The sequence below is a fragment of the Halichoeres trimaculatus genome, unplaced genomic scaffold (assembly GCF_033239565.1).
Source record: "Halichoeres trimaculatus isolate MK-OKI-2021-1 unplaced genomic scaffold, fHalTri1.1 fHalTri1_scaffold_5, whole genome shotgun sequence".
In the NCBI taxonomy this organism is placed as follows: Eukaryota; Metazoa; Chordata; class Actinopteri; order Labriformes; family Labridae; genus Halichoeres; species Halichoeres trimaculatus.
In genome coordinates this window covers 23,356,827-23,380,606 of record NW_027437183.1, presented here as the reverse complement: position 1 = coordinate 23,380,606, position 23,780 = coordinate 23,356,827, and the positions used below count along the sequence as shown (strand labels likewise).

Sequence of the window (23,780 nt, the reverse complement as noted above, 5' to 3'; positions counted from 1 at the left end):
TTTTTTTAAAAAATGCTGTTTTTCCCATCTTGTATTTGTATAATTTGTTGAGTGATACATTAGGCTTGTCTATTTTGTTTCAATGAAAATAATCATAACTCCTTAAATAATATACAATAGTTGTTGTTTATATTTGTTTTGGGAAAAAGATTAGTTATTGCATCATAAAAAAAAAAAAAATCTGAGGAGCCACTTGGAAGACGAAACAACCGACTCTGCTTAGTGAGCCGAGCCAAAAGAACCGACTCTCTTCAAAGAGCTGGAATACTAGTTACTACCGTGTATTCACGCGAGAATACGTACCGAGGAAGTAAAAAGAAGTTATATTATTACGTTGACTGCTACATTCTCAAAATAGATAGCTTTACGAGGAATTAAATGCATACAACAGGCCAAAAGCTGTATTAAATCCACAACAAGTGCTCGTTTGTTATTATCTTTCAGTCGCTTAGAAACTAGGTCACTGGCTCGATACACCAGTCGCAGTGAAGTGTCGTCATAATAGCGTCGCAGGAGCACGCCATTTTCGCAGCTCTTTGTGCGCCACAGCCTGCTGCCCTGAGTGCAAGTGTTTCAATCGAGCGATTCCTCGACTCGGAAATTAGTTCTGTTGTTAAAGATGCAGGGAAACAGAGGCCCCCAGCAGAACCACGGACCCAACCGCCCGGGAGACCAGAAGAAAGCCGGAGGAACTAACACAAATGGCCAGCAGCCGGAGCCAAGCGAACAGACCAGCCCCAATGAGGCCTTAACCCTGGATCTGCAGAGCTTCAGGAAGCCGGGGGAGAAAACCTTCACCCAGCGTAGCAGGTTGTTCGTAGGAAACCTACCGACCGGAATCACCGAGGAGGATTTGGAGAAGATGTTCGCTAAGTATGGAAAGGCCAGCGAGATCTTCATCAACAAAGACCGAGGCTTCGGCTTCATCCGGCTGGAGACCAGGATCATAGCAGAGATTGCCCGAGCCGAGCTGGATGACACCCCGTTCAGAGGCAGGCCCATACGGGTGAGGTTTGCAACCCACGGTGCTGCTTTAACTGTAAAAAACCTGCCAGAGTTCGTGTCAAACGAGCTGCTGGAGGAGGCCTTTGCTGTGTTTGGTCAGATAGAGAGAGCTGTTGTTATAGTGGATGACCGTGGGAGGCCCACAGGGAAGGGGATCGTAGAGTACACCTCAAAGCCAGCTGCAAGAAAGGCACTGGATAAGTGCAGTGATAGTGCCTACCTCCTCACAGCCTTCCCCCGACCCATCACTGTGGAGCCTATGGAACAGCTAGATGATGAGGAGGGTCTGTCTGAGAAGCTCATCAACAAGAACCAGCAGTACCACAAAGAGCGAGAGCAGCCGCCACGGTTCGCTCAGCCTGGCTCCTTTGAGTACGAGTATGCCATGCGCTGGAAGGCCCTGATGGAGATGGAGAAGCAGCAGTATGAGATGGTGGACCGCAACATGAAGGAGGCCCAGGAGAAGCTGGAGGCTGAGATGGAGGCAGCCAGGCACGAGCATCAGGTGATGCTGATGAGGCAGGACCTGCTGAGGCGGCAGGAGGAGCTGCGGAGGATGGAGGAGCTTCACAGTCAGGAGGTGCAGAAGAGGAAACAAGCTGAGCTCCGACAGGAAGAGGAGCGTAGGAGGAGAGAGGAGGAGATGAGGATGCGTAATGAGGAGATGATGAAGAGGCAGCAGGAGGGCTTCAGGGGCAACTTCCCAGAAAACAGGGAGCAAGAAATGAGGATGCACATGGGCAACCATGGGATGGGCATGAACAGGAACTCTCTGGGTGGGAATTCTGGTCAAGCTGGTGCTGCAGGCATGGCTGCAGAGAACACCCCCCTGATGGCTGGACCAGGAAACAACAACATGCAGGGAGGAGGCCAGGGAGGGTTCCCTAGAGGTCTCCCTGGTCCTGGAGACTATGGCCCTAACAAACAGCGCAGATTTTGAATCACATCTTATCCCTCCTAACCCACTCACTGTATTTTGAAAACTATGTGAGTTTTACTTCATGAACTCTAAACGCGGTTGCATGTGTTATTTTTTTTTTTTACCTTTATTTGTACGTTTAAGTTACATTTTAGTACAAAGATATTCTAACTTTCCAAATGAGCCATGTGTTTTACTTTACCGTTCACCTTAACGTAGTTTTCATAGGAATAGGACCGTTTTTGTCTGGAAATGTTAAATTTCTGATATAATAAAGTCATGATTCCCTAAGAGTATTGTTCACATTTCAGTTTTTTTTACATCCTTGGGTTAGCTTTGAACAACAGGTAACATCACTTTACAAAGTCATTTTTTATTCACGTGTGACTCGTTTAAAACAAATTTATCCATGTGATCATTTAAAAGTCACTAGTTGTATTTGCTTAGGCGTTGGTGTTTCCACGCTGCCTGAAAACAAAATTCAAGTTCAATATATATTTGAGTTTGACAGGCTTCAGATCACTTAATGAAAAATAAGGGTATTAATTAAATCAACACAATTGCACTATAAATTAATAACCTGTGTTACAGATCTCATACCAAACGTGCAGTCTATTTTTCACCTGCTCACGTTATTTCCTAGGAAAACTTTAATAATTGACTGCTTCAACCTGTGTCTGCTGTGCTGCTGCTTTCCATCTGTGAATAAAGCAGACAACAAAAGCTTCCTTTGCCATGAGACGATGCAGTGTAAACATGTACAGGGTGGGCCATAAGTTTCCATACACAGGGAAAATACACATTTCATCTTAGACAACTGTTTATATTTATATAATGTGCTAAATATGATTACCATTATTTTGAAAACAAACAAAAATCCAAGAAGATAAAAAGTAAAAACAATCGCTCAGATAATAAAATGCTATAAAAATGAGATACTAAAATATCAATGTTTTAAATAAATACTAAAAAAAAAAATGGAGTAATGGAGATCAACAATCTGGTGCAAAGTTGTGTGAAGTAAAGTGCTGAAAAGAAGACTAAATGCCAACAGGCACGAGTGGATTATGGCTGTTTTCCTCTTTTGATGAACTTCCATTAGCAGTTTTTTTTTTGTTTCTTTTGGGTTTTTTTTAACAATGTTTTTATTAGTTTTCAACAGACAAACAATAATAATACACTAGAAAAAGGAACAAACTGTTTCTTTTTTAACAACATGAACATACAAACAAAGACGAAAGAAAAAACAATAATATAGACAATAGTACATAAATAAATAATAGCAAAAAGTGTCTAAAGGAAATATTGAGTCCAAAATAATAACAGTAATAGTATACATATTTGGAAAAAATAAATAAATAAATAAAAATAATAACAATAAAAAAATAGATAAAAAATAAGTAAAATAGATAAATAAATAAATGTAGCTGTGACACTCCAAAGTTCATTGTCATTATTGTTCAAGAAAGTTCATTAGGGGTGTCCATACCTCTTCAAATTCTTGTGCTCTGCCTCATAACATAAGTTTGTTTTTCCATTGTAACACATAGGCATTAGCACAGATAGTGTTAAGTTAGAAATGGCGTTGGTGTTGTGTTCTTGAGAGGATTCATGCCTCATATCTTCACCTGATACACAATGGCCTTAATGAATATGGTTTTTAAAACAATGGTAATCACAAAGAGCATATTATATAGATAAAAACTGTTGGCCAACATAAAATGTTAATTTTTCCTGTCTATGGAAACTTATGGCTCACCCTGCATATCTGCAGCAGGCTCATGGGATAAAAAACACACACAAAGTTACTAATTAGAATCTAAATGAAGGCTCTCCTTTAATGTAGATCAGTTACAAATCAGAGCTTTTGACTCATCAATCAGCCGAGCAAGAAAGATTCAGACAGAGAAGGGTTGAATAAAGACTGGAGCACTGTCTAAACAGTGAGTCAACACACCTGAATATCCACACAGACACTCTTATAAACGTATGGGGTGACTAATCAGAATAAGGAAACAGGGATCAATATGAGATTCTTGTAAGGAGGAAGTAAAAGTGAGCTGATCTGATTCAGGTTTACATCTTTTTTTGTGTTCCACTGAATAAAGAGGATGAGTGAGGCATGAGCAAACAGGAAAATGAATGAATGCCAAGGTTGAGCAATCTCCTAAGTTTGACACTGCTCTTTTTCAGAAGCAGAAGTTTTTTAACACACACACACACACACACACACACACACACACACACACACACACACACACACACACACACACACACACACACACACACACACACACACACACACACACACAGACACACACACACCACTTTTTGGTGTTTGAGTTTCAGGTAAAAAAAAACAGCTCATGCAGTGACTTATCAATATGAAACTCAAACTGAAACATCATGCAAATAAAGCCTGATTTGTGAACATCTGTGATGATGGAAGTGGACTAAAACATTCAGAGAAGTAGTTTTGTGAGTGTGATTTAACACCATGTTGGTTGTTGAACAGCTTAGAGGAAACCAAACACCAGTAAAAAAAAAAAAAAAAAAAAAGTGACGATTAAATTCAGTGAGGTCAAAAAAACATTGATGTGATGATTATGTATAGCAGCTCCTGATTAAGTTTGTTACTTAACAACCTTAATGTCTAAACATCCAGCCATGAAATGACTTGTCACCCTTCTTGATAAAAGAGACAAGCTGATGTAATTGCAGATATTGGAAGATCCTCATATCTCCATCACGCCAACATTTATATCCTCGCAGACAGCTCGCAGCTGATAGCCGTGACCTTTCCGGGGAAACTACCCTTCACCTGTAATCAGAGTCCAAAAACAGCAGATAACCAGCCTGCTCCAGCGTCCAGCCAGCACAATGAGAGCCCCATAAATAGAGCTTGATAAAGAGCTGCACCATAAAGAGGCGAAAGTGTGTGTTATCTGGAGGTTAGATCAGCAAGGTCTTCCAGAAAAAAAATCATCCAGATACAGACTTTTTTTAAAAAAACCTGAAGCAAACAGGAAAGATGACTCCACATTTTCCACAAAGCTCTGAGTGTGATTCATTTCATATTGTCTGAGAGGTTTTATGATGTTTACTGTAGGAAATGTAATTCAAACATATTACGCTCTACGAAGACAGCGATAAATCACAGTCACAGAAACCTGGTTATCATAATTAAAACATACATTAGACCTCAACAATTAAATGCATTACATCGTCAGTGTTTTAAACCTGGCTCATGACTTTGTAAACTTTACTATAAACCTTATTTTAGCTTGTCACAATATCAAAACTGGGATTAATGATGTCATACTAGATGAGTTTAATCTTTTTTCATGTTTTTCCAGTTTTATTCATGCTGACATGAGTGCTTTGTGAGATTAGAAAACACTGAGCAGTATCAACGCAACTCACATCCTGTTTGCTCCTTTTATGTCTCATTATTAATTCCATTAATTCATACAGACATGCAACATGTAAAATAATAAGAGGTTTCTTATTGAAATCTTTGGGTTTTAAGACTATGAATGAATACTTACACATTTTCTACCAAAGATGCAAAACAGTGGATTAAGACTTTATTATTCCTATACTACAAAAATAATAATAATAATTTTATCAAGTGTTTTTGTCTTATTTTTAGTAAAATTTGTCTAACTGTACTTGATATAAGCCCCATTCACCCGACCAATCCAGAGAAATGTTTTTTTTTCAAGTTACTTAAAGACAAAAATGAGGTCTGAATTGCTTGTAACAAGCAAAAATTATCTGCCAGTGGAAAAGGAAAATGTGCTCATCAAGTTTCTTGACATTACGATGATGTCATTATACAAGTGACTTTCCTGTTACCCCATCGCAGATTTTTTTTTTTTTTTTTTTTTTTTTTTTTTTTACTTGTTACAAGCAATTCAGACCTCTTATTTCCTTAAGATTGAGAAAATACTTTTTTTTTTTTACTGGTCAGATGAATGCAACACAAATTAAGTCAAAAAGGAAATTTCAAAACTGAAAATTAGACAAAAAACACTTGATAAGATTTCAATTTTTTGCAGTTTATTGCCAAAAGAGAAGACTAAAATAGTTTTTAAGATACAAGCATAAATGTCACAGTGCAGAGTTGTGGAGTAAAAAAAAAATATTAAACTGATTTGTTAAAATTTTTCAATAAAAAGCAGCTGTAAAAAGGTGAGCCTTTAGCCTGGGTTTAAGTGACCTGAGAGTTTCAGCAGACCTTTAGCAGTTTGTTCCAGATATGTGGAGAACAGAAGCCGGATGCTGCTGTTGACACCAAGTCTTTGTTTGAAGATGATTTTATTTTCGTAATGATGAGTTATTAATGTTAAAAAAAGGTCCCTCGGGTTTGAAAGTTGTTACTGTTTCTATAGCAGTAGTTTTCTCATATAAACAAAAAAATCACAATATACCTATTAATCTTTTTTTTTTTTTAGGATGTTTTTGACGTTTTTGAAACCTGCAGAAAATAACAGCACCATCGGGATAAGGTCCATACTGTACAGCAGTTTGTTGTTGCTTCATGTCTGTTTCCTTCAGCTTTTGGAGACTGTTGCTATAGTCACACTGGAAACAAGAAGAGGTGAAACATAAAGAGTATGCTAGGCTTAAAGGAAGTAACTCACAATATTGAGGTCAACTTGATACTGTGATATGTTATGTCTTCAGGTTATCCCTGGTGTCACCTTTACTGCTCAGAATCAATGATTAGTTAGGCGACGGGTCAGACTCTAATAGATTACATGCTGCCCATTAGAAATGAATGAAGTTGAATTACCTTTTATTGATTTATTATATTATTATGATTATGACTAATTAGATAGGACAGCTGAATGGAAACAGGAAATGTGGATGTAATGAGAAGGAATAGAAATGGGGCTAAGTGTCGGGGACCAGGGGTTGAACCAGCATTTGCTGTGACAAAGAGTGAGTCGGTACGTGTGGCACACACTCACACAAACATTTTTAAGCCAAGCTGGCATCCCAAAGTACGTTTCACTACTGAAGTGCATCACAGTCTTTCACGGGTGGGTGTCGTGTACGAAATTCAATCTATGTCATGCTCACTCCAGGAACAGATGCAGAGCTGATTTGAGTGTTTTTTATGTTTGAACTACAGAGTTACAGCATCTTTTTTTAGGTGTTTCTCTTTTCTGTTGATCTGGGGTTAAACACTAGCTGCGTGATGTCTTTTCTGTTAGTATTAAAAAGTTGAGAGCATCTTTTGCCAATGTGAGTAAATACAGAATTAAATAGTCTGAGTCGCATTTACCTGGGGAGATAGGCACTCATAAAGAATTATTGCCAGTACATCATGTGCCTCTCAAGGTCATTGAAAGATAATGATCCAGGTCATCATATAAATAAGGATTAACACTGATTTAAAAAATTAAATACAATTTTACCCCACTCACTATTGATGATGAATGAATGAATTATTAATAATCAACAAGGTTTTATCTTTTGATCTGAACACACCTAAAAGCGTCTGTGTTTTTGGGCGTGCTTTGGTGAATTATCTGCATTTGACAGAACAAAGAAAACCAGCATATCGGCTCCATTTCTTGTCTTCTTTTTTTATTCCATCGGTGTTTATCTTGAATTGAAACGCTCACACACCTTCGCCCTGATACCTCTGATCTCCTGTGGCATAACGCCCTGGCCTCTGCTGACGGTTTTATCTCCGCTGTGTCCTTGACTTCTTAATAAAAAAAATCTTAATCACAGATAAGATCTGAAGGATGTGATTCAGGGAGTTAGTGGTCAGAGTGTCTTTACATGATGGACAGATACAGCCACAGGTGTTTGGATTTAGGGACTTCATGCAAAAACAGTTAAAGGATCGGAATAAATGGAAGTTCTAAGAAAGAGCCTCTTTGCACCATTTAGCTCAGATAGATGGTGTAAAGGTCGTGGTCAGATCTACTGTAGAGATCTTTACCCTGTGTGTCGGACGCATACGCTACCTCTAAGACCAATAAAACATCTTTACGTGCTGTCTGTCTTTATGTTTTTATGTCTTCAGTGTTTCAAAACCAAAAGTCACCAGTGTCTGACTCAGGCCAGGAGCAGGGTGCGGTTGTTGTTTTGGTCTCCCCTGCAGTTTCTCCCTGCTTTGGATCTCCCCAGCAACCCTATCAAAATCTGTTCGTCGTTAATAATCAGACAGAGGAATTGATCATGCATACTGCGATTGGCCAGGAGAAGTATCAGACCAGATAAGACAGGTGTGACATCACAGGAGTGGTGACATGGGGCAGGATGTTTCTCCCTCCCTTCAGCCTCACTGTGTGACAGACAGAAAGAGAGGACAGCTGGACGAGCACAAAGCCCTTCTCACTGTCTAACCTCAGCTGATGATTCTTCAAACAGGGCAGCAGTGATTTATCAACACTCCATTTTTCTGAGCTCGTAGACCCTGACTCCTCTGCTGCTGAACTACCAGGAATCATGATTCCCGGTGAAGCTCTGATCATTTTTCTGACCTGTGTGGTGAGTTATGGCTGTGTTTCTTTTAAAGGGAACTGGTGTTTACATGTTACTACTTTCTTAAATGAACAGCACAGGAAGACATTTCTTTCATCTCTCTGTTAAAAACCCTTATTGCTCTTCACTGTGTCATAGTCAGGACTGCATAATCAAAGTACAATTGTACAAGTATCTGAGATACCAAATACATACAGTCACAATGATAAATATTTTACTTATTGAGATTTAAATGTAAGATGTTACAGCATGTAATCCCCTACTTTGACAAAGTTAGGTAAGTGCCAAAGCAGCAAAGACTCAGTGAGTCAGTCAGATAAAAGTCTGCTGATAAAATATCATCAGTGGTCGTAAATGCTATGTTTGGAAGCTGTTAAACGGCAAAACTGTCATAATACTTGACGTCCCAATGTGAATGGTCTGTAATCTTAAAATACACAACATTTGGGAAATGATATTTTGAAACCTGTTGAAATAATTTGACACTTGATGCCATTTTTGAGGGCAATTTTGAGAAAATAAATTTCAGATTAATTTTTTTTATTTAATTAAACTGAGAGTAAACTTGGAGAAAAAACACAATGATGAATGGAACTTTTATTTTTGTAACTCAGTTTTTAGTTTACAAACTTTTAGATAGCAGATAGAAAATACCCCCAAGAAACCAAAATTTATATATATATATATATATATATATATATATATATATATATATATATATATATATATATATATATATATATATATATATAAATAATTTAAAAAATCTTTAAAACATAACTACTAGAAAAGCACTCCGAGAGCGCAGACCTCCACCAAGCATATTGTGATTGTCACGCAACACTTAGTCCTACTTTGATGTAATACTCCCTTTCAGCAAACTGTCTGCTACAATTTGATTAGTTGCAGGTTTGTACGATAATTTGTTTCCTGACAGTGTTGAAAATTATGATGACCCAGGTCATATTTCATATTCCACATCTTAGTATCCAGAATATTGTCAGGAACTGGATCATACTTTTACATCTGTCTGAAATTATAAAGGCCTTGTCTTGTATTGTTTTGTAAAGCAACTCTATTTATCTTGAAGTTATATACATATGGTGAGAACAGCCCAATCTCACAATGATAAAGAATCCTTTAAAAAAAAGTCCTGGATCCAGACGGTGATCCAGATCCCCACCAAAATGTAATCACTTCTTCTTTATCCCATTTTGAACATTTCCTAAAAGATTTCATCAAGATCCGTAAGTTCCTTTTAAGTTATGCTGTTTACTAACAAACAAACAAACAAACAAACAAACAAACAAACTCTACCAAAAACATAACCTCCTTGGTGGAGGCAATTACGCTTACATTACAAACAGTTTAAAATCTTTTTACAGGTTTTGGAATTAACAAATTCATAACTAAAAATAAAACTAACACAAGTCTCTAATTTTGCGTAGCTTTGTAAAATTTTGTTGAACATAAATAATACGATGAATATTATTTATATGCATTTATATAATTTTGTATAATATATATTTATTAATATGCATTTAATAAATACATGCCTTTTTGCACCGCATTCCAGTACTCACTGTAAATATTCATCGTCAAGTGCTTTCCATTTTCATTCCCCAGAACCAATCTTGTATATATATCTCACTCCTATATAAATATGTAAATAGTATTTTTTTTCTACTTTTCTATACTTATATTCTTTATATTTCTTCAAATTTCAAATTTTATATTCTATTATCATTATTCTATTTTTATTGTTATTGCATTACTGCACTTTTTTTGTGAGCTGCGGTGACAAAAAAAAAAATCCCCCAAGAGGATTGATGAATATTCTATTCTATTCTATTCTATTCTATTCTATTTTATTCTATTCTACTGTCATGCTTTTACATGTGCTGCTGTAAACTTTGGACATGATCCATTTTATCTATCTTGCAACCGGAACGGTGGCTCAAAGTAGCTGACAGAACAGATCACAGTGCACTCTGGGATCATCGCCATGCTGTCATTACTTTTCTAAAAAAATATGGTGATGTTTAACCGTCTGACAGGATGTGTTAATGTAAACAAAGAAAATGAAGTTGAATACTGCACACCTTTAAAGTGTCTTTTAACTGTCAATCTATGAGAAATGTTAAGTATGCAACAGTATGTGTTTTAACAATTTAGATGAACACGAGGCACTCACAAATTATTCATCATTATTTGAAGCAATATGACTTGTTCAAGATTTGAAATGTATTTAAAACTCCTGTGAGGAGTTTGTAACCTGTTGATGAACAGGGAATGAACAGTAACTTATGGGCTGGTAAAGCAAACAAGAGCGTAAACACAAATACAGATCATTTCTCTGTAGGTTGTAGAGAGAGCTCAATGACAGAAACCCCTCAGCAAATCTTCATGATGAATAGTTGGTGATGTACTCGAATGTTGAAAGCAGGATGAGAATTATTTTGTGAAACAGAAATTACTCATGTAGAGGTGAACGGGTTATTAGAGATACCACTTTGTCAACAGAGAGCACCAGCAGAGTTCTTGTCAGGAGGTTTTAGTCATTTCACAGTATGCTGTGTGTTTTCCTGGAGTGTTTCTGTTCTTAAGCTATGCACTGTTGACTGTCCTTTATCCAGATGCTGTCACAGGCAGCCTATCATGAGCCCGGCTTCTGTGCTTTCTATGAAAACTGTGGTCGTAACCCGACGATAGAAGGAAGCCTCATTCCTCCCATCGTCCCTTGTCTCAACTACAGCCGTGCTCGTGCCATCACAGGAGACCACTACAAGAAACTCAAAGAGGTCAGTCCCTTTTGTTTAAAGGAACAGGAAAGTGAATCAAGCATGTTGATTAGCATGTGTTTGAATTTGTGTTTATATGATTGCGCCTGTTCCTGCTGCAGGTGTGTCCTATTTTGGACCAAGGGGAGGGCAAAACATTCGCCTGCTGCTCTATCAAACAACTGTCCTCCCTGGAAACAAGTCTGACGCTCTCTAAGGCTGTCCTGAACCGCTGTCCCTCCTGTGCCGAGAACTTTGCTCACCTGCACTGCATCAACACCTGCAGCCCCAACCAGAGCCAGACCGTCAAAGTCACAAAAGTCATGAATGTCACACACCTTGGCAAGGTTAAGGAGGTCGTGGTAGGTTATAAGGCATATCTCAGCAACACCTTTGCAGAAGACGCCTTCAAGTCTTGTCAGAATGTCAGGATCCCCGCAACAGGTGGCTTCGCTATCGCCACCATGTGTGGTAGGTATGGCTCCAAGCTGTGCACCCCCCAGCGCTGGTACGACTTCCAGGGGGACTCCAGTAACGGTCTAGCACCACTGGACATTGACTTTAACCTGGTCAAAGAGGGAGACACGGCGGGACTGCCAGAGGGAGTGATTCCTTACAATGGACGTGCACTGAGGTGCAATGAGACCACCCCATCGGGAGGTGAGATCTGCTCCTGCCAGGACTGCCAGGAGACGTGTCCAAAGATGCCAGATCCCCCTTTGCCTCCAGGCCCCTTCACACTGCTGGGAGCAGACGGCTTCCTAGTGATCTCCGTCATAGTACTTTGTCTCCTGTTGTTTGCCTTCTTCCTTTACCTTAATGTCGCTTACTGGAAAAGAGGTCAGAGGAAAAAGTATAAAGACACAGGAGTGAAAAAGGGCAACAGCAAAGACCAGAACAGCAATGTTGTCACTCAACAGATCATTGATCCATCAGAGGTGACGTGTGCTGACAGGACCAGCCTGGCTGCCCAAGCTTTCCTGAGCCGACAGTTCATGCGCTGGGGAACCCTCATGGCCACTTATCCTATCGTGGTCAGTTCAACCAAAGTGTTTTAACGGCATAAAAACAGGAACTAAGAAGTGAATTTAACTCTGATTAACACAGTCTAGTATGTCTCATCTGTTTTATTGTTTTTCACTGAAGGTGCTCCTGTTGTCAGCCATAGTTGTGGCAGTTTTCGCCGCTGGTCTCAAGTCCCTTGAGCTCACCACTGACCCAGTAGAGCTGTGGTCTGCTCCCAACAGTCGTGCCCGTCAGGAGAAGGAATTTCACGACAAAAATTTTGAACCCTTCTTCAGGACAAACCAGCTGATCCTGACAGCACCAGACAAAAAAGGCCACATTTACGACTCCTTGTTGTTTGGACCACAGAACTTTAGTGGACTGGTTTCCAAAGACCTCATTATAGAACTGCTCGAGCTCCAGACACGTATTCAGGTAGAGTCCAAAACCAAATTTGGATCTTAAATGTTTTGCTTCAATGAAAAATTTGACATTAACCCACTGACTCTTTCTCTACATAATTTTCAGAAAATTGAGTTTTGGTCAGAGGATCTCAACCGCACAGCAAGTCTGAAAGATGTGTGTTACGCACCCCTAAACCCATCCAATCCTGCTCTCACGGACTGTGCAACCAACAGCGTGGTACAGTACTTCCAGAACAGCCTGGACAACATTAATGCCAAGATTAACATGACAGAACTGGGGGTGACCAAAGAAGTAGACTGGAGGGACCACTTGATCTACTGTCTCAAGTAAGGGTTCATCAAATGAAACGTAAAACAGATTCATGATCAACTGCACAGACGTGTTAACCCAGCAAACTCTTCCTTGTTTTCTTCTCCAGCTCCCCACTCTCCTTCAAGGACATCACTGATTTAGGTATGAGCTGCATGGCCGATTACGGAGCTCCAGTCTTTTCTTTCCTGGCTGTGGGAGGATATGACAGTAAGTGACTTTGAGTAAAACCCAAGCATAAAATACTCATACGGTAAAAGTCAAAGCTGTGCTTACTGACTGTACCACTTTTTTTATAGATGATGACTTCACCAACGCTGAGGCTTTCATTCTAACCTTTTCCCTCAACAACTATGCCCGCACCAACCCTAAATTCAGAGTGGCCATGCAATGGGAGTCTGAGTTCCTTAAAATTGTTCAGGACTACCAGAAAGACCCCGCCTGCAACTTTACCTTCGCATACATGGCAGAGGTACGTTAAAGTCACGCTGCTCACTCCTCTCTTCTGCTACACTGTGGCTGTTCATACCTCTAAAGTCCCTCGTCCTGTTTTTTTTTCTGTTGGTCTCAAACTTGATTTACAGAGATCTCTGGAGGATGAGATTAATCGGACAACAGCAGAGGATATCCCAATCTTCATGATCAGCTATGCTGTGATCTTCGTGTACATCGCTGTGGCACTTGGGGAGTACTCTTCATGGAAAAGAATACTGGTAGGACATCTCTTAACTTCTTTAAACCACAGTCAAGTGCAACATGTTGGCAATCATTGAATGAGTGGATTGTCAATATCTTCTGCACAGGTATTCACGTTCCCCAAAGGAATAGGCTCTTGTCACTTTGGCAGTCCCACCATGCTAAATTAAAATAGAGATCACAGTTAACATGCTTAACATGCCACAGTGATAGCATGCTGTTAGCATTAAGCCTCAAGTTTGATGCGCCAGTGCTTGATGTAGCTTGTTACTATAATTTCAGACTTCTTCTGTAAAAATGGAGGTATTCACATGTGCCTTGGTGACACTGGGCGTTTACTTGGGAAATGAAGTTGTTAAAAAAGTACCTCTTATGTACAAGATAAGGAAAAACTGTCGAAGCACGCCTGTGTCAGCTGTATATGTGTTATCTAAAGGCACATACGTTTATTGGCCATGGAGTTATACAATACAAGACACATGATATGGTGAAAGATATGGCTTTGAAGAGAAGGTTCACTGAGTTGAATCTAGATTCTTATCTCCGTGTCTTGCAGGTGGATTCTAAGTTTCTGGTGGGTCTGGGTGGGATCCTGGTGGTTGGCTGTTCAGTCCTGGCCTCGATGGGTTTCTACTCCTGGATTGGTATCCCCTCCTCACTGGTCATCCTTCAGGTTGTGCCGTTCTTAGTGCTTGCTGTCGGAGCTGATAACATCTTCATCTTTGTTCTGGAGTACCAGGTGGGTTCATCAGTCATGAGGATACATTATTGAACAGTCAGCTGATTTTGGAAGGAGCCTTAATGATGATACTTCCTCACAGAGAGATGTCCGTAAGCCCGGGGAGAAGAGAGAGGAGCAGATTGGCCGAGTCCTCGGAAATGTAGCTCCCAGCATGCTCTTGTGCAGCCTCTCTGAGTCTGTTTGCTTCTTCTTAGGTAGGCTTGTGATCCGTCTGTCCTACACAGATCCAGTGTACGTAAAAGAACCATCGATCTTCTATACCATGTGTTTATCTCTGCTCTGCTATCTCAGGGGCCCTGTCCACCATGCCAGCAGTGAAGTCGTTTGCTCTGTATGCCGCTCTGGCTGTGCTCATGGACTTCATCCTCCAGATGACCGCGTTTGTAGCACTGCTGTCCCTGGATGCCCGCAGACAAGACAACAACCGCTTTGAACTGTTGTGCTGCGTTAAAGGGTCAACCAAGCGTCCAGACAAGCCGAATGAGGGCTTCCTGCTGCCCTTCATGAGGAAATACTACGCCCCTGTGCTCCTGCATCCATACACCAGATTCATAGTGGTAAATTTACCAACCCTGTAGTCATCCTCAACATGTGAACTGGAATTTAAGAGGCATCAGCTGCTGGATTTGTATTAAACTTGCTCTTTCCTGTTTTTTTTTTTTTTTTTTTTTTAACAAGATGGTGGTTTTCATCTTTATGCTGTGTGGATCCTTGTTCCTCATGTTCAATGTGACTGTGGGTCTGGATCAGGAGCTGGCCATGCCTCAGGTCAGTAAACTCAGATATCCTCATATGAGCAAACATTCTCACACTCCTCTTTCAATGAAAACGTCAAAGAATAACCTCTTCTCTGCACAGGGCTCCTACATGCTGGACTATTTCAAATATCTCTACAAGTACTTTGAAGTGGGAGTTCCTGTTTATTTTGTGACAAAGCGCGGCTTCGACTTCACATCTGTGGCCGGCATGAATGCTACCTGCTCCAGCGTAGGCTGTGATCAGTTCTCACTAACCCAGAAGATCCAGTACGCCACCAACTACCCCCATCTGTGAGTTTGGGCATCTGCTCAGTTAAGATTTACACAAGCAGCTCCGCTCAAGTGATTTTCTGCTTTCGTCCTTCAAATTATTATTTTTCTCCAAAAGATCCTTGAACCTGCTGATATCACAGTTACGACCTCTAACATACAAGCCATCAGCCAGCAGTCGTTTGTTAATAATAAACTCAGATACATGATCTCCACTAAGCAGATAAAAGGTGCCTCTTACTGACGGTGCCAGGCAGAGAGCATAAACAAACATAAAATCCCCTAAAGTTACCTTTTTGAGGCAGTGACAAGTCAAACTGTATAACCCCCTTCAGGCTGATTCGTAGCTTTTAAATGTTTTCACCAAACAAATGACTTGTAATTAAATGAGATAATTTTATTATCTAAAGTTTACTGTGACATAACGATTACTGCAATAAACAGCACACTTCAGTCAACCTGAAATAAGGAGGATTATGGACGTAGCTTATCAGCATCTTCAAGGTGATATCAGTAGCTCACTGATAAACAGGAAACATTTTCTCACTCACACGTTCGTACAAAAGCAACAATATTTTAACTCTTTGCTTAAACCCTTTGCTGCATGTCTCCCATCAGTCACTCCCCACACTTCTGTCTCTCCTCAGCCTCTAAAATAATTTAAAAAGATCTATCAGTAAAGAGGCAAAACTTCCCAAATTCTTAATTTAGAAAAAAGTTACAATAAGTAAGAGTAATAAAGTACTCCATATCTGTGAGTTTCCCTTACTAAAAGAAGTGAACCTCAAGTTTATTTCATGAAGTATACTTAAGTAAAGGTCAAGTATATTTTTCAAGTACACTTTTTTCAGCAAGTATACGAATATAAATATACTAGTAGTTTACTTAAGTGTACTTTTTCTATACTTCTTGGTACTAAATTGGTCCATTTTAGTTTATAAAAAGTATACTTAAAGTGTGTTTTAGGTTAAAAGAAGTCCATTTTGAGTTCACTACTAGTTTGTAATCAAGTTTTAATTAGCACTGCGAGTACACCACAACGAGACTCACAGGTATACTCTAAACTAACTACTAATGTACTTCTACGACCTTTTCATTTAATGAACGTATTTTAACTTTGAAGTATGTTTAGATTCAGTGATAAATATATAAAGACACACACGACGAAGAGTGGAGATGTAAGTGCTATCTCCCCTAACACAGCATCAGAGTGCAACCAAGTTGGTCAGACAATTGTGACTTACGTTTTTTTGAAGGTCACACTTGTGCACCTGACATGGCCAGAGTGAAAACATTGATTTCTCTGAAGAGCACATCACCTCTCTATGTAATCCTGTAACTGATCCCACACTTACAGTACGATCATATTGTGGTCTAAACCAACTACAGACAGAGCTCAAGCAAGTTTTGCCTCTGGTTGGCTTTGTTAGTGCAAATCTATATGTGGAATATGAAGTTAAAAGAAGCCAATATGTTTGGTAAGGAATATTTGAATAGACTAGCAAAACTGCAATCCAAATTAACTGGGACGTTAGACACGACTGCAGCACTTTTCCTGTGTATAACTTTATCAAAAGTTTTAGTTTAAGTGTAAGCCAAGTACACTGAAACCTTTCTGTTTACTTAAATGAGCCAAGTATACTTAAAATTGTAAAATATAATTTTCAGTATACTTCGAGTATACTTGCACATAACTTTGTACATCTTTGGTAAGTCAGAAGTAAACTAATAGTATACTGTCTTAAAAAGTTGCCTGCTAATAGCAAACTTCAATAAAATTCTTTTTTTGTAAGGGTTGCTAATGTTAGCTTAAATGTAGCTTCTTTAGCTCTTATAATATTACTTCAAAAAACTCAAAATTAGAGCTGTCTTTATCAATGAAATATATAGTATCATTTTAATGAGAGTTGGATTAAGACATTAACACATTTCCTCACAGTTTGTCTCCTCTTGTTTTCTGTCTTCACGCTAAGCCATGCTAGCTAGATGCTAACTTTAGCTTGTTGTGTGTTGTAATAGTCATCTTATGACCTAGTTTAGCTCAATTATTTTCTCAAAAGGTCACTTCCTCCCGTGAAATTATAGTTGTGATTGTTTGCTTTTATTTAAGTAAGGCACAATCATTCATGTCACAGCAGTGAAATCTTTAGGACTAAGGAAAAGTGACAATATGTTGATTGCTAACCTCTCAGTCTCTCTACATACATCTCTGCATTAGCCTGTGTGACTAAAATCAACGCGCCATTGTTCCTGCCTTGTTTTGACGCACCTGTTGTGTCGTGTGCAGATCCTACATGGCTATCCCTGCTAACTCCTGGGTGGATGATTTCATCGACTGGCTGAACCCTGGATCTAAATGTTGTCGTCTTTACACTCTGGGTCCAAACGCCGGGAAGTTCTGTCCTGCCAGTGAATGTGAGCCTCCTCTTTGAGGACACCCCACATCTACACATATTTATCCTATCATTCATTCATTCATTTAAGTTTATTCAGACAAACTTGTTAACTGAGCGAGAAATAGCAACAAAACAACATGGTAGTCTGAAACGGAGCAGGCTGAAGCTGGAGCTTATTTCACCCGCCCCCAACACAAGTTACACTGTTTTTAAAACATATAGATGGCTACCAGTCCAAACATCACAGCTTTAACAGAAACTACCAATTCTTTTTTAAACCAATATGCATCACAATGCTTTAATACAAGACACAAAACAAAATATACTGGATTCAAAGACTTTTCAACATTTTTTTTAAAAAACAGTCATTGATCATTCTCAACATAGAAATTTAAAATGTTTTGCTTGGTTTTCTTTTTGAATTGAAATAATGATAAACAGGCTTTTTGCTCTGGGTCCAACTTGTTCCCAATATTAACCCCAGCAACAGAAATACAGTGCTGTTTTATGTTTGTTCTTACCATCTGTTTTTAAATATTTCACCTCCTTGGAAATTAAAAACCATATTTCTCTTTTGAAACAATCCCTGGATGTGAACAGGTAACTTATTGTTCTTTATGTTATACATAAACTGGGCTGTTTTAAAGACAACCAAGTCCCTAAATTTTAAAGCTTTCAGTTTGATAAAAAGTTTGTTTGTGTGTTCCCTGTAGGTCACTTTATTTACAATTCTAATTGCTCTTTTTTGGATCACACAAATCGGATCAAGATTATTTTTATACATATTCCCCCACACCTCTACGCCATAGGTCATATAAGGGAGAACGAGGGAACAATACAAAACATATACGTTTTTTTCATTCAGGAACTCTTTGAATTTAGAAATTGTTCCTAGTGATTTGCATAACTTTGCTTTAATATGGTTTATGTGAGGTTTCCAACTAAGTTTATTTTGTATAATTATTCCAAGAAATTTTACTTCTTTTACTTGTTCCATCTCAGTGTCATTTATTACTAATTTTTTGTCCACATCAGGCGTAAGATGTCCAAAAATTTGAAATTTTGTTTTATGTAGATTTTAAGTTAATTTATTTGAATCGAACCATTTCTTTAACATACTTAGTTCTTTTCCAACTGTTTCTATCAACGTATCTAAATTTGGCCCGCTACAGAGTGTTAGTGTCATCAGCATAAATGTGAAAAGACATGAAACCAGTTTGATTGATGTTAACCTGCTGTGAATCCCTAACAGCTGCTATCCTGTGTGGGAAGAAGTGTATGGGTGTTCCTTCAGACGGTGTCCTCAGGCCCTCGGTGGAACAGTTCAACCGCTTCCTCCCGGACTTCTTGGGGAACAGGCCGGACCTGCAGTGTCCCAAAGGGTGTGTGTTGTAGGTGTGCATGCATTCAGAGCATCACATGAAGGCAGTGCTATCAACTCTTACTTTATTTTTTACAGAGGTCTTGGAGCGTACGATACAGCTGTGGTTCAAGATGAGAAGGGAGAAATTATAGGTAAGTCATTTAAGATGGAAACACGCATTTTAGGTTAAAACTTGTTCTTTATGATAAAAGATGAGAATGTGTTTTGAGGTGAAAAAGATTGATAACAGAAAATAGAGTTATTCTGAGTTACTCAAAATGGGAAAAGGGACCCAGAGCCTTTTTAAACAAATAGATACGCTGCGTCAAAACATGTTCAAAACTGTCAAACCTCTTGTTGTCCTTCACTAGAAATACTAATCTCTGTCTTATTCACAGCCACTCGTTTTATGGCTTACCACACTCCTCTGACCAACTCTCAAGAGTTCACTGCTGCACTGCAAAAGTCCAGAGAGCTTGCCTACAACATCACTATGGGCATGAGGGAGATCCCAGGAACCTCACCTGACTTTGAAGTCTTTCCATACACGTACGTATTCTTAACTCTCAAACTCTATCTCTGGTTCAGCTCTCTAACAGAGCTATTCTTGCAGCTTCAGGTCTGTGATTGATAAGATTTCACTCCTTCCTCCTCCAGGGTGACGAGTGTGTTTTATGAGCAGTACCTGACCATCGTACCCGAAGGACTCTTCAACATCTCATTATGTCTGCTGCCAACTTTTGTGGTTTGCTGTCTGCTGCTGGGTTTGGATCTGCGCTCAGGTCTGCTCAACCTCATCACCATCATCATGATCATCGTGGACACTGTGGGTATTATGACTCTGTGGAGCATCGACTACAACGCTGTGGCCCTCATCAATCTGGTCACGGTGAGAACTCTGTCTTAAAATGTGACTGTGTGAATACGAGAAAAGTTCAGGGACATTGTTCTGGTTTCAAGAAACTTGGCGAGCACATTTTTCTTATTTTAATTGCAGATTTTTTTTATACTTGTTACAAGTAATTCAGATCACATTTTTGTCTTTAAATCACTTTAAACAAGATATTTTTCTGGACTGGTCAGGTGGATGAATGTGAATGTGGTTCATATCAAGTATAACAAGACAATTTTTACAAAAAATAAGACAAAAACAATAAGATTTCAGTTCTTTTTGCACTTAGTCTGATTATATTTCCCACAATCACTTGCTCATTAACAATTTTTTCCCCATGTTTTGCCTGAAAATTCATGTAGCCAGTCATTCCATAAATCTGCAGATATTAAATCTAGGCTAACTCTTCAGGAATAATACTACTCAATGAAGAAAAATGTTCATTTTACACCACACCTTGAAAGAGATGCTGTTGAATTATTTAAAACTACTTTTAGGAGTTTTTCTCTTTGTTTTATTTATTCTGCTGACCATTATTTTCTGTGTTGCAGGCAGTGGGCATCTCTGTGGAGTTTGTGTCTCACATGACCAGATCATTTGCACTCAGCACTAAACCCTCGCACGTAGAGAGAGCTAAAGAAGCTACAGCCAACATGGGCAGCGCTGTGAGTAACTTTATCTTTATTTTTGTCTTTCTCTGTTCCATCTTGGACTGTTGTTTTTATGGTTTAATTTGTGTGGATTTTAAATTCATGTTTTTATGAGTGGACCCCAGGAAGAGTAGTCGCTACTTAGGTAGCGACTAGGTAGGTAGGTATTAGGTAGTGACTAATGGGGATCCAAATAAACAAGAAACTCATTTCAAGCGGGCAGTGTTTTCACCTGTGAGATTCAAATGTGATCTGTAGCTCTTTTATTTTTTGTTTTTGTTTAAATATCTATATGTCATCATTTCTGTTTCAGTAGAATGTTGTCTATTCCCTCTCTGTAGGTGTTTGCTGGTGTTGCAATGACCAACCTACCAGGTATTCTGGTTCTGGCGTTTGCCAAAGCACAGCTCATCCAGATCTTCTTCTTCCGTCTTAATCTGGTCATCACTCTTCTGGGGTTGGTTCATGGACTCATATTCCTCCCTGTGCTGCTCAGCTACTTTGGTACGTTCCCGTTTCTTATGCAAAGGTGAGGTTTTTGGAGCTTTTAGGACCAAACACTTCATTTTCTTTTGATGTCTTCTTCTCAGGTCCCGGTGTGAACAAAGCTGTGTTGCTGCAGCAGCAAGAGGAGAAAGCAAGGGCCGAGTGGGAGCTGGAGATGAAAAACTCAGTGAAACCTGTTTTTGAAAACATGAGCTTCGAAGACAACGAAACAAAACAAGAGAAGGACACAGTCTTCACAAAGGATCCTATAGATACAGACAAAACCTCACAGATTGTAGAAAACCATCATGTGGAGAAAGATCATGTGGAGATTGATCGTTTCTGAGCACAGATGAAAGAGAACTGTTTATTAAGCTAAAAGAGTGAATACCTCTGCAACAAACTGAACAAGAGCGGACACAGAAAAGGACATGGTTAGCCAAGACGGAGCCAACCATGTCTGTATGGGAATCATTAACCTAACTTTGTACCTCAATCAGAGATGAACCAGTGGGACCGAAGACGCTAACACACAGTGTACATCGTTCTGAGCAATGGCCACGGGCTACACGACCGTCTTCATGAGAGCTGCAGCTGGGCACCTTCACCGTTCAATCGTCGAGTTTTTGACTCAACAGGAAGTCGACAGATGTTCTTGAAAAGTGTCATTTGGTATGTTTTTTATTGAATGTGATTATTTTGTATGTGTGGCTGTGTCACATTAGCACTGTTAAGAGTGATTTGAAGAGAAAAGCACTCCAGCATTACATGTTTTAGTTTCTCCAATAGCAGTATGGTGGCGTTATTATGAAAGGTGCAATCAAACAAATGTAAAAAATGATAAAATATTCAGCATTATACTGAAAATTATTTATATAACAAAAGAATTTACAGAAAATGAAAAATATCTATGACTGAAAGAAAATGTGTTTGTGTGAATGTGTATTTTTTGTGCCGCTTGATTTGTTGATTTGAACTTTTGGTCTGCAGTCACTTTGATGATTTTTATTTATTAACCCTTTCATATTTTACACCTTCACATTATGGTTTGGGTCAGTTTTGACCCGGATCAAAAAATGCCTCAAAGAAAATGTCTGTAGAAGATTTTAAAGCACAGATCTTTTTAGAATGTTTAAATATTTTATGTCACATAAATAAATGTATGATTTATCCTTTTGAAATGTTTCAGGGAACAGGGAGAGTGTGTGTTTTTGATTTTACAATACTCATTTTGGGATGAATATATCAACTATTACACAGTATCACGTCCTGTTTTACACAAACCAGATTTAAATTTATCTTTTTGAATCTGAAATCAGTATAAACTTCTAAAACTGTTGGAATTATAATGGGGATGTTTGATACCACTCTTTTTCAGACCGATACCAGTACTTCCTTTTGAGTGCTCACCGATGATGAGTACTGATACCACTAGTACTTTTGATACAAAACATTTTAATGAACAGTGACATATTATTCTGAATCAAGAAAGCACAGTCACTCTGCCATTAAGTCCAAAAGAAAACACAAAAATCTCCTTCTGAGTTTACAGTTTGTTTTCAACTTAAATTAACAAAAATGCGAAATAAAACTAACAACGGTCAGAGTTTTGGTATTTTTTTTTTATAAACTGAAGTGCAAAATTAAGCAGTTTAAATGTTAAGTCTCCCTGGTTCATTCATGTTGTCTGACAAGGACCTGATTCACAACTGCTGCAATGTAGCGCCAACTACTGGAGGAGAACTTAATCGACGAAAAATTTTTGCCTTGAGTATCAGCTGCTGGTATTGGCAACCTTTGTGAGTACCATTACTTTGACATAAGGCTGGTAACAGCCCGGTACCCGATACCAGTACTCGCACATCTCTAATTTATAATATAACCATGATGTACCATGGCAACCATTGACGACTCTGTCCTCACTGCTAAATCATTATCGAAATCATATCTATTACAATTAATAGAAGACGCTTTTGTTTAAAGCAACGTACAACACAAGGAAGAATTTAGACAGGAGGGGAAATCTTAGTGTGACAGAGCGCCTTAAGTTTAAGTAAATGCAGGTGCTGCCATCTGGTGCTAGAAGAAGAGAGATTTTTTTAAACTTGAAATAATGTAGACACAACTAACCACGACTAATATCTTAACTTTCAACAACATTCAGAGCTGAATGTTGACTGAGAGCTGGGTCTGACACCTTCTGATTCAATCTACCCCTGAGGGCAAAGAGGAGAAGGGTCGGATTAAGTGCCTAAGTGATCGCTGAACAGATGAGTCTTCAGACAACTCTTAAAAATAGAAAGGGACTCTGCGGATCGTATAGAGTTAAGTAATTCATTCTACCATTTGGGCACAAAAGAGAAGAGTCTGGCTAGTGATCTAGAGCCGTGCTGGGCTGGGAGCACCAGGCGTCTTTCACAGGCAGAGTGTAGTGGGCAAGGAGTGAAGACCTGGATGAGGGACCCCAGATAGGCAGGAGCCGTTCTTGTCAGTGTTGTGTAAGCCAGAAGAAGAGCTTTGAATTTGATTGGAGCTGCCACTGGTAGCCAGTATAGAGAGATTAACAGCGGGGTGAC

General features: G+C 39.1%; 2 protein-coding genes across 2 annotated transcripts; both read left to right on the top strand.

The window, feature by feature from the left end:
* Positions 1-429: 429 nt before the first annotated feature.
* nono (non-POU domain containing, octamer-binding) lies at positions 430-2,176 on the top strand. The gene has a single exon (XM_074669316.1). The coding sequence runs from the start codon at positions 620-622 to the stop codon at positions 1,943-1,945; it is 1,326 nt and encodes a 441-aa protein (XP_074525417.1). The 5' UTR covers positions 430-619; the 3' UTR covers positions 1,946-2,176.
* A 6,219-nt stretch (positions 2,177-8,395) lies between these two features.
* npc1l1 (NPC1-like 1) lies at positions 8,396-22,460 on the top strand. The gene is made up of 21 exons (XM_074669721.1): positions 8,396-8,437; positions 11,068-11,232; positions 11,334-12,245; positions 12,358-12,651; positions 12,745-12,968; positions 13,061-13,161; positions 13,251-13,423; positions 13,536-13,664; positions 14,204-14,386; positions 14,469-14,583; positions 14,681-14,946; positions 15,068-15,157; positions 15,248-15,438; positions 17,705-17,832; positions 19,066-19,195; positions 19,273-19,328; positions 19,575-19,725; positions 19,834-20,065; positions 20,620-20,733; positions 21,060-21,222; positions 21,309-22,460. Exons 1-21 carry the CDS (start codon positions 8,396-8,398, stop codon positions 21,548-21,550), a joined length of 4,101 nt encoding a protein of 1,366 aa, XP_074525822.1. The 3' UTR covers positions 21,551-22,460.
* Positions 22,461-23,780: the final 1,320 nt, after the last annotated feature.

What these genes read in the sequence shown, in the direction of transcription:
- nono (XM_074669316.1), top strand. Translation starts at nt 620, where the DNA reads ATGCAGGGAAACAGAGGCCCCCAGCAGAACCACGGACCCAACCGCCCG.
- npc1l1 (XM_074669721.1), top strand. Translation starts at nt 8,396, where the DNA reads ATGATTCCCGGTGAAGCTCTGATCATTTTTCTGACCTGTGTG. An exon ending in ACTACAAGAAACTCAAAGAG is followed by an intron (nt 11,233 to 11,333) that starts GTCAGTCCCTTT and finishes TTCCTGCTGCAG; the next exon opens with GTGTGTCCTATTTTGGACCA. An exon ending in CATACACCAGATTCATAGTG is followed by an intron (nt 14,947 to 15,067) that starts GTAAATTTACCA and finishes TTTTTTAACAAG; the next exon opens with ATGGTGGTTTTCATCTTTAT.